Raw genomic sequence first — 8,728 nt, forward strand, 5'->3', positions numbered from 1 at the left:
AAGTTTCCTTTGATATCTGAAACCACTTGCAAAAATATTTTTCACACTTGGCATGAGAGAAAATGAGATAGTAAAAGCAGTCTTTATTCAAAGATGACTGAAGGTTTTGTTTTGGACTTTTCTTGGAAAATATTCTAGATTTCATTCAGTTCAATAAAAATTCCACACTGACTACGGTCACATGTAATACAGTGAAATACCCCCAGAAGACCACCCCTTTGAATAGACTCCCTTCCAGAAACATATATGTAAGCTACCCCTTTTTGAGCAGTTCTTTCCTTATCCAGCCAAATTCTTCAATGAGAACCCCTTTCAGAAGACCACACATTGGACTTGCAAGCACTGTGCTGGAAACAGTCAGTAAGGAGGAGGTCGAATTAAGAGATATCTGTAATGACAATATCTGTTTTGTAGCATGGCTTTCAGCATTTCCGAGGGCAAGTTTGCACTATGGCATATGTATAGTGTATAGAGCATATAAGATGCGTATGTGTTAATGTAGTAATGTAATGTATAATATGCAATGTCTGTGAAGTATATACTTATATTCTGAAGTATAATGTACATGACAGGGATGGTAGTGAGGATTATGTATATGGAACCCTAAAGCTAAGTTTGCACTGGTGCCCGCTGTAGACTTGTTATGCTAATTGCAATAATTGACATGCTGCCTATTCTAAAACTACAGGATAATTCATTTTACTCTGCTTGTAGCATGTGGATGTGATAAATATATTGCTGCAGGTTAGCTGTGTCTATGCCAGGTGTGTCCCTATGGGAGAAATCATAGCAATTAGTTTCTACCTACTAGCTGAGGCACAACTGTGAAAGATCCTTTGAGTCATACAGTATACAGTACACACAGTATGACAACATGACCTGAAAAGTAATTTGAAAGTTTTATAGGTATTCATTTAATAACAGTTATGTTCTTAAAACATTTATTAACATCTGCTGTAAACCTGTCCCATAAACAATATATTAAACTAGTAGTAATTAACTTTGACAAACCAAGGAAACACAGCAAGTAGAGCAGTGTTGGGACTGAGTACACATTAGCCTGTCTGTTCCCATGGCTTATTCTCAATGTACACAAACATCTCATTTTCGGTTAACTAGGGTCAGCTAATATTTTTTTGAACTATTCATGTGATTTATGCTGTAGAAATGATATATATGCTCGATCCATGAAGGACGTTATTCACGCTTTTCATGACAATTATGATAGCTCCCTTTATGTTTGCTGGTATTATGCATTAATGAGTGAAGGATATTAGCATACTTCCTGTTGGGTCATCTACTGCCAGACAGCACGCAAGGCTAAATTCAATACTTTTTCATTTCATAGTCAAACCCAGAAATCACACAAAGAAGGAAGATCTCAGAACGAGACAGTGGTAAAAGTATGTGTTTTATTAAAGCAGAGGAACGATTGTGAAGAAAAACAAGCACCAGTTATGCACAATGAGGTAATACCTTTATTTAAGCAATTTATTTGTCAGTTGGTGTGAACACTATAAGAATGTTTGTGAAATGGTGGTTCCTGTCGTGGGAGAGGACAACTTGCTGTGTAGCAGATATATTGAAATCACAAGGCTGTTTGTTGCAGAAATATCTCAAGAGAAACTTCACATCGATTGACTTTATTAACTATTTCTAAGGGATTTACAAAAATAGCCAGTGGCTAGTGGTTAAATAGATGAAAGTTGAGAGTCCTCAGTTGTTGATATGTTTTATTTGCTAACTGTAAAAAGTTTGTTATGTTAGTTGGAAGCTTTTGAGACTGTTAAAGTCTCTTTGTCAGGCATGGAATATCATACCTGATGAAGAGACCTAAGTAGTCTTAAAAGCTTGCAACTAACATCAACCTTCATAGTTAGCCAATAAATGGCATCAACAACTGAGGACTCTCAAATTTTATCTACAAAAAAACATTTTTGTGTCTTCATTTGCTAGGAATTACAGCTATTTAAGCTGATGGTGTTGTAGGAAAGTAGTTTTTTTGCAGAATGGGTTGACATTTTTATTGGTACCATTTGAGGGTACTTCTTTTTAAATGCTTTTCTTTACCATCTGGAAAGTTTATAGCACATAGAAGCAGTCCTCAGGTAACATACAAGATGCGTTGAATTTGTATGTAAGTTGGAACAGGATCATTTACAATTATAACTCCAGACAAAGTATTTTTTTGTCTCTGTGACAATTAGATTTTCAGAATTTTGAGTTGTCATGGGAACAAGCATTTACAATGAAGTTTCGTTGCAGATCCCTTTGATAACTCTTGTGTTGACTATTGCAAACTGGAGTTCAGTTAATTACCAGCATTCAGAGAGCTCCATTAGAGGTCACAGTGGGCAGAGAGGCCAGTTTGTAACTAGCGGTCGTCTGTAAGGCTGGTGTTCTAAAGTGGGGACTGCCTGTACATAGAATATAGGACCTAAATCTATCTTGAGAACAGGGTCACATGAGTTCCATCTAAGAGATGTAGTCAATCTAGTGGTATTCCCCCCACTGTTCTTTCTTTTCTCTTTTAATGAGAGTACAAATAAAAACCAAGACCTTTAATTGAGATAGATGCGGCTTTAAGCATTGGACCCACATCCATGGGACATTTATGGAGCATGAAAACAAACTCCAGAGAAAACATATACCGGTTGCTTCACATCTGACAGGTTTATGGCCATACAGCACCTTATTTATGTTGTAAAGTGGGAACATAAATATATACAGTACAGACCAAAAGTTTGGACAGGCAACAAGCAGAAGAGACTTGTTTGGGCTAAAGAACACAAGGAAAGTACAAATGTACAAATCTGTGCTTTGGTCTGATGAGTCCAAATTTGAGATCTTTGGTTCCAACCACCGTGTCTTTGTGTGGTGAACGAATGGACTCTACATGCCTGGTTCCCACGGTGAAGCATGGAGGAGGAGCATGATTGTGTGGGAGTGCTTTGCTGGTGACACTGTTGGGGATTTATTCAAAATTGAAGGTACACTGAACCAGCATGGCTACCACAGCATCTTGCAGCAGCATGCTTATCCATCCGGTTTGTGTTTAGTTGGACCATCAAATTATTTTTTTAACAATAACCCCAAAGACACCTCCAGGCTGTGTAAGGGCTATTTGACCAAGAAGGAAAGTGATGGGGTGCTACAACTGGCATCCTTGCCTGCCCTCTTTAGTCACCAGACCTCAACCCAATGATTTGGGGTGACTTGGACCGCAGAATGAAGGCAAAAGGACCAAGTGCTAAGCATCTCTGGGAACTCTTTCAAGATGATTTAAAGACCATTTCTGGTGACTACCTCTTGAAGCTCATCAAGAGAATGCCAAGGTTGTACAAAGTAGTAATCAAAGCAAAAGGTGGCTACTTTGAAGAACCTAGAATAGAAGACATATTTTCAGTTGTTTAACACTTTTTTGTTAAAGGGGTATTCCAGGAATTAGTATATAATTAATATATAATTCATATACAAATGGTTACTCAAAATAGAAGCTAATATCTAATTACGGTAGTTTCTATTTAACATTTTGCTCCCCTTAGCAGAAAATGCTGTGGACTTACATTGTAATGGAGAATGAAGATGCTACTGGGCATTTAATCAGTCCATTCATTACACATGATTACTATGGTAATATAGCAGGACAGTCTGGTACACGGGCGGGCATTCATCGTGTGAATGTAGCCTAAAGGCTGTGCGGCAGTTTTCTGTCGTGTGCACCACAAGAAAGTTGGTGAACTCTGTCGGAGCAGTGCAGAGGGTGCCAGATTCATGAAGAACGTGCGCCAGAAATTATGAATCTGGTGCACCCAGCATTTAGCACAGGCAAGCCACCCTTAGTGCAGTTTGGACCACTCTTAGTGAATGTGCCCCACTCTGTTACAACAGTAGTATTTATAATAGATTTAAATCTGTTGTATTACCATACTAACTTAATTCCTATCTATCTTAATTTCTATCTATCTTCCTTATCTACAGATTAGATATTAGAGATGGCTTGAATTCTGCTCACTAGGACCCTTGGTACTTGAACAACTACAAAGAGGGACTGAAAATTTGTTTAAGACCCCAAACTCTTGAGAACTGTGTTCACTTTTTTGCACACTGCAGGACAATGTTTTTAACCATTTTCACAAATGTATCCTTCAGGTAGGAGGAATAAAAGTCCTTCGTTCATATTATGCATTACAAAGAAGTATTCCTATGGCGTTTGCACCAGTTTTCTGTCTGACTTTGCACTGAAAAGAACATGCAAACTGCCTGCACTTGTATTTATAGTGTCTGCATCAATTTTGTATACGACTATGGTTGCACTGTGTCCGTCACGACAGAAAAAATGTGCACCTAAAGGAGTATGTTAGTGCTTAGTCGGAGTTTGCGCCACATTTACATATTACTGACATGCCCCACATTTATTACTGACATGCCACACAATTCTGTCTGCGCCACAATTCTGCGGTATGAACAAAGGCCCAAAAAAATATAGCGCACACTTCAAGAGAAGTGCAGCGGACGCCAGAATAATGAAGACCATGCAGCAGTTTTGATTATTCTGGGACACTCTACAGGCAAACTGCAAGTGCAATTTTCACTAGTTTTGAAAAATGTGGGCTATAGTTTTTTGCCCAGTGACATTGGGAAAGTAGGAATAGCAAAGATTACTGTAAATTACTGGCTTCCACTGCAGTCTTTACTTGTCTTTACATTTTCCTTGGTCCAATCTAGTTTTTTTGGACTCCTAGTTGCAAATTTAATGGCACATAAAACAGATCAATCCACGGGTCCCTAATTTTAATCAACTGTGCATCCATTCTGTGGAAGATTTTATGAGGACCATTACAAATGTATGTAAATGGCTATAAAAATGTCCATCCTTCATGGCAGAAAAATATTTTACCTTGCCAAACTTTTTGATAAATCCACATTCATAGGCCCACATGGTCCCATTAATTTCAATGAGTTCCCACAGACGTGTCTTTTCTTCTGTCATTGGTTATCCCACAGCCATTCAGAAAGCATCAGAAAGAAGAAGTTGGTATATATAATGGTGCTAGGAGCTCAACCTTTGCATGGTAGAGTTTGATTTCCGCACCATGATTGATGTCCCTTATTTGCCGTATTACTCTGCGGAGTTACTGCCCAGAAATAACACACATAAGATCCGGATTAAATGTGTAACCCTTAGCATAGGTCTGGTTTGTGGCAGGTATAGGGGGTTAGCGTTTTTATGCAATATTCTTTGTGTAGCTTTTATCTGTTTTTAATTGTTTTTGTATTTTGTGGTCTTTATATTTTAATAATATGAAGTCACATTGTTAGTATGAGGTGTGCTAATTCTTTGAATGAAGTGTTTCTTGCTCTCTCATAAAGTAATCAGCAAAATGTTATATGCGTGAATTTTAATGCTTTGATTTTCACATACAGTGCAGTACATAAAGTAACAGAAATGTGTCTGAGTTCAATGGAACTAGATCATAGAAAGCAAATTCAGATTCTACATGCCAGTTATTTTGAACACTTTATATATAACTTTAGAATTCAGCTGGCATGTGTTGATCCTTTTGTTTCCCTAACAGCAGACATTAGTAGACAATAGGGTTAAACCCTGACATGTTATATTTTTAAAAAAAAATTGTATAGTGATAATTTATAACAATTTATGAGAGATAACATTTTTGTTTTTCTCATAGAGTTTATGACAAGTTCCTGGATTAACAATTTGGACAACATTACAATGAATCAGTGTAGCACTGACTCCAATAGTTCTACAAGATGTTCTACCCAAGGTATAGATATCCAATGCTACCTGATCCTCGAAAGCAATACACAGAAAATCTTTATTGCAATTATTTGCATTGTAATGGGTGCTTTATGTATCCTGGAGAATATATTGGTCCTCTGTATGATTTTTACCTCTGTGCGTCTCAGAAAAAAACCTTCCTACCTGTTTATCAGCAGTCTGGCTACAGCAGACCTACTAGCAAGTCTTATATTCTCCTATAGCTTCATTGACTTTCATGTTTTTCATGGTGCTGGTACTCCTTCTGTTTTTTTATTCAAACTTGGTGGTGTCACCTTGTCATTCACAGCTTCACTTGGGAGTTTACTTCTAACTGCTTTTGACCGCTACATTTGTATTCACAAGCCATCTTCATATAAGCTAATGGTGACCCGAAAGAGAGCACTCTTGGCACTGACAGTTATGTGGATTAGCACCACCATCATCTCATATTTACCTCTCATGGGTGTTAACTGCTGTGATCTGGAAGTCACTTGCTCAGAACTGTTTCCATTGATCGGAAACAAATTTTTGTCAAGTTGGATTGTATTAGTAGTGATCCTTCTCAGTGCTATAATATTTTCCTACAGCCATATTCTATGGAAGGCACACAGGCATACAAGCTATATGAAAAAGCATAACATCCAAGCAGAAAAAGGACAAGCCCGAGTAAGACTGGATATTATGTTGGCCAAAACCCTTGCACTTGTATTAATTGTGCTTATTGTTTGCTGGAGTCCAGCTCTTATAATTATGATTCACAGTCTCATATATACTTTAGATGCAAAGACAAAGGCTGTGTTTGCATTTTGTAGCACTCTTTGTTTGGTCAACTCCATGGTTAACCCAATAGTCTACGCCCTAAGAAGCAGAGAGTTACGCCGCAGGTTAATCAGAGTTCTACGAAAACTGAAGTGTCTGAAGAAACCATCTGAAAGTCAGGACAGTCAAGAAGCAAATGGAGCGGGAAGGAACCTAGCTTTTGAAGCTACTGGTGATGACACCCTGTGTGATACTGAAGTCAGTATTTAATAAGAATCTGCTAATTCACCTTCAGATAAAGCTATTATTATGATCATTATAATGTGTTTATTGGACAATAAGCTAATCAGCCTATTGTGTACAAAAATGCATTTGCAAAGTATTGGCTTATGTAACATTCATCTAAAACATGCATTCAATTATTTTCTTAGGAGATATGGTTATCTTAACAGTGTATATAAATCATTATATAATAATTTAACAGTAAAGCCAGTCTGTGTGTCTGCTATCAGATAACGCTATTTCCTAGTATTATTGCAGTATATGGTAAAATAACAATGTAATATAATATTTATGTCAATTGTGTAAATGTTGGTACTATTAATACAATTTTTTAAAGATGCATAATTCAAGGCACTTGTGGCTAGTCATGTATTTAAATGTATAAGCACATTACATGCAACATAATAAAAATAAGCTAACACAAGTATGCGTAGGCCTTATTTCCACAGGTTTTGTCATACAGTTTTAAAACCAAAACCAAGTATGGAATAAAAAAAGAAACATCTTTGCTTTATGGTGCACCCAACCACTAAGGCTAAATATAGCATGGACTTATGTATTAAATAGAGTCTCCCAGCAGTTTTGACCATACAAAAGTGGAGACAGTGCCAGGAGAACACAACCATGGTCACCATGTGCTGCTGAATATTACAGACCAACCACAGGACTCATCACATTGATGTATGATGTATGTTCCTGCTTTCCCTAAAACAGCAGCGCCAAATTATTATAATTTCAGTTTGGCATTGCAGTTTTGAGGGGAAGAAGGAACACTTTGCATCATATATATCAATATATGAATCCTGTCCTCTGCACTATCATTGGTCTGTGATATCCAGCCAGCATACAGTGACCATGGTAGAATTCCATCCTCGGCACTTTCGTTGGTCCATGAAATCCGGCCATCACATGGTCTTTGATAAGTGGAATGATAATGGCTGTGTACCACTGGCCAAGAGAGTGCAGTGTCCTTTAGGCCAATGGAGTGAAGCATCCTGAGGAGGAGTTGGTGGTCCACAGTATCAAACGCTGCCGATAGAGCCAGAAGAATGAGGAGCAAATAGTCACCTTTGGATTTAGCAGAGAGGAGATCATTGGAGACTTTAGAAAGAGCGGTTTCAGTGGAGTGCATAGAGCGTAAACCAGATTGCAGGGGGTCAAGGAGGGAATTAGCTGAGAGATATCGGGTTAGTCGAGAATAGACCAGGCGTTCGAGGAGTTTGGAGATGAAAGGGTTGTTAGAAACTGGTCTGTAGTTAGAAGCATTCGGTGGGTCCAGTGAAGGTTTCTATAGTAAAGGGCTAGCAACATGCTTGAAAGAAGAGAGGCCGACAAAAGAAAAGAGAGAGAGGAAGATTTTAGAGGAGCACAAAGTGACTGCTGGGGAGAGAGACTGTACGAGATGTGAGGGGATGGGGTCACTGATCCAGTTAGTGGGTCGAGCAGAGGAAAGGAGCCTGGATACGTCTTCCTCTGCGACTGGCTCAAAGGAAGAGAGTGAACAGGGTAAGGGGATTATGGGACACAAGGTAAGTAGAGAATGGGATTAGTGGGATGAGTGGACACACACCTCTGCTGTGTCACCATTTATCAATCAGGCACACAACACTAGTTTTGTGTTTTTTTTAATCAGATCCATGTATCCTATGGACTACTGTTACTGCTGTACGCTATCTGGCTAGTTATAGAAAATTAGGGGGCATCACATCACTTTTGTTTAATTATTGATTTTAAAGAAAACTACATGAGCATCCCCAATTTCTATAACCAGCAAAATATGATAAAGCAGCAGCCTTACATTACTGGAGTAGGAGAACCTACTGTTTTGTCTTTTTCCATTCCAATCATTCCAGCCTAGAGCCTGCAGTGTCTTAAATCAGCCTGCAGCTGTCCAAGTACCTG

General features: G+C 38.3%; 1 protein-coding gene across 3 annotated transcripts; it reads left to right on the top strand.

Moving 5' to 3' along the window:
• The first annotated feature begins 216 nt into the window (after window positions 1–216).
• CNR2 (cannabinoid receptor 2) lies at window positions 217–7,250 on the top strand. 3 transcript variants are annotated; one of them, XM_072133090.1, is made up of 3 exons: window positions 217–356; window positions 1,349–1,469; window positions 5,694–7,250. In XM_072133090.1, the coding sequence occupies exon 3, from the start codon at window positions 5,699–5,701 to the stop codon at window positions 6,812–6,814; it is 1,116 nt and encodes a 371-aa protein (XP_071989191.1). In that variant the 5' UTR covers window positions 217–356; window positions 1,349–1,469; window positions 5,694–5,698; the 3' UTR covers window positions 6,815–7,250. The 3 variants fall into 3 exon arrangements, with proteins under 3 accessions (XP_071989191.1, XP_071989189.1, XP_071989190.1); XM_072133088.1 differs by having other exon boundaries at window positions 256–360; XM_072133089.1 differs by having other exon boundaries at window positions 295–390.
• The last annotated feature ends 1,478 nt before the right edge of the window (window positions 7,251–8,728 follow it).

The sequence above is a fragment of the Engystomops pustulosus genome, chromosome 2 (genome assembly GCF_040894005.1).
Source record: "Engystomops pustulosus chromosome 2, aEngPut4.maternal, whole genome shotgun sequence".
Classification (NCBI taxonomy): Eukaryota; Metazoa; Chordata; class Amphibia; order Anura; family Leptodactylidae; genus Engystomops; species Engystomops pustulosus.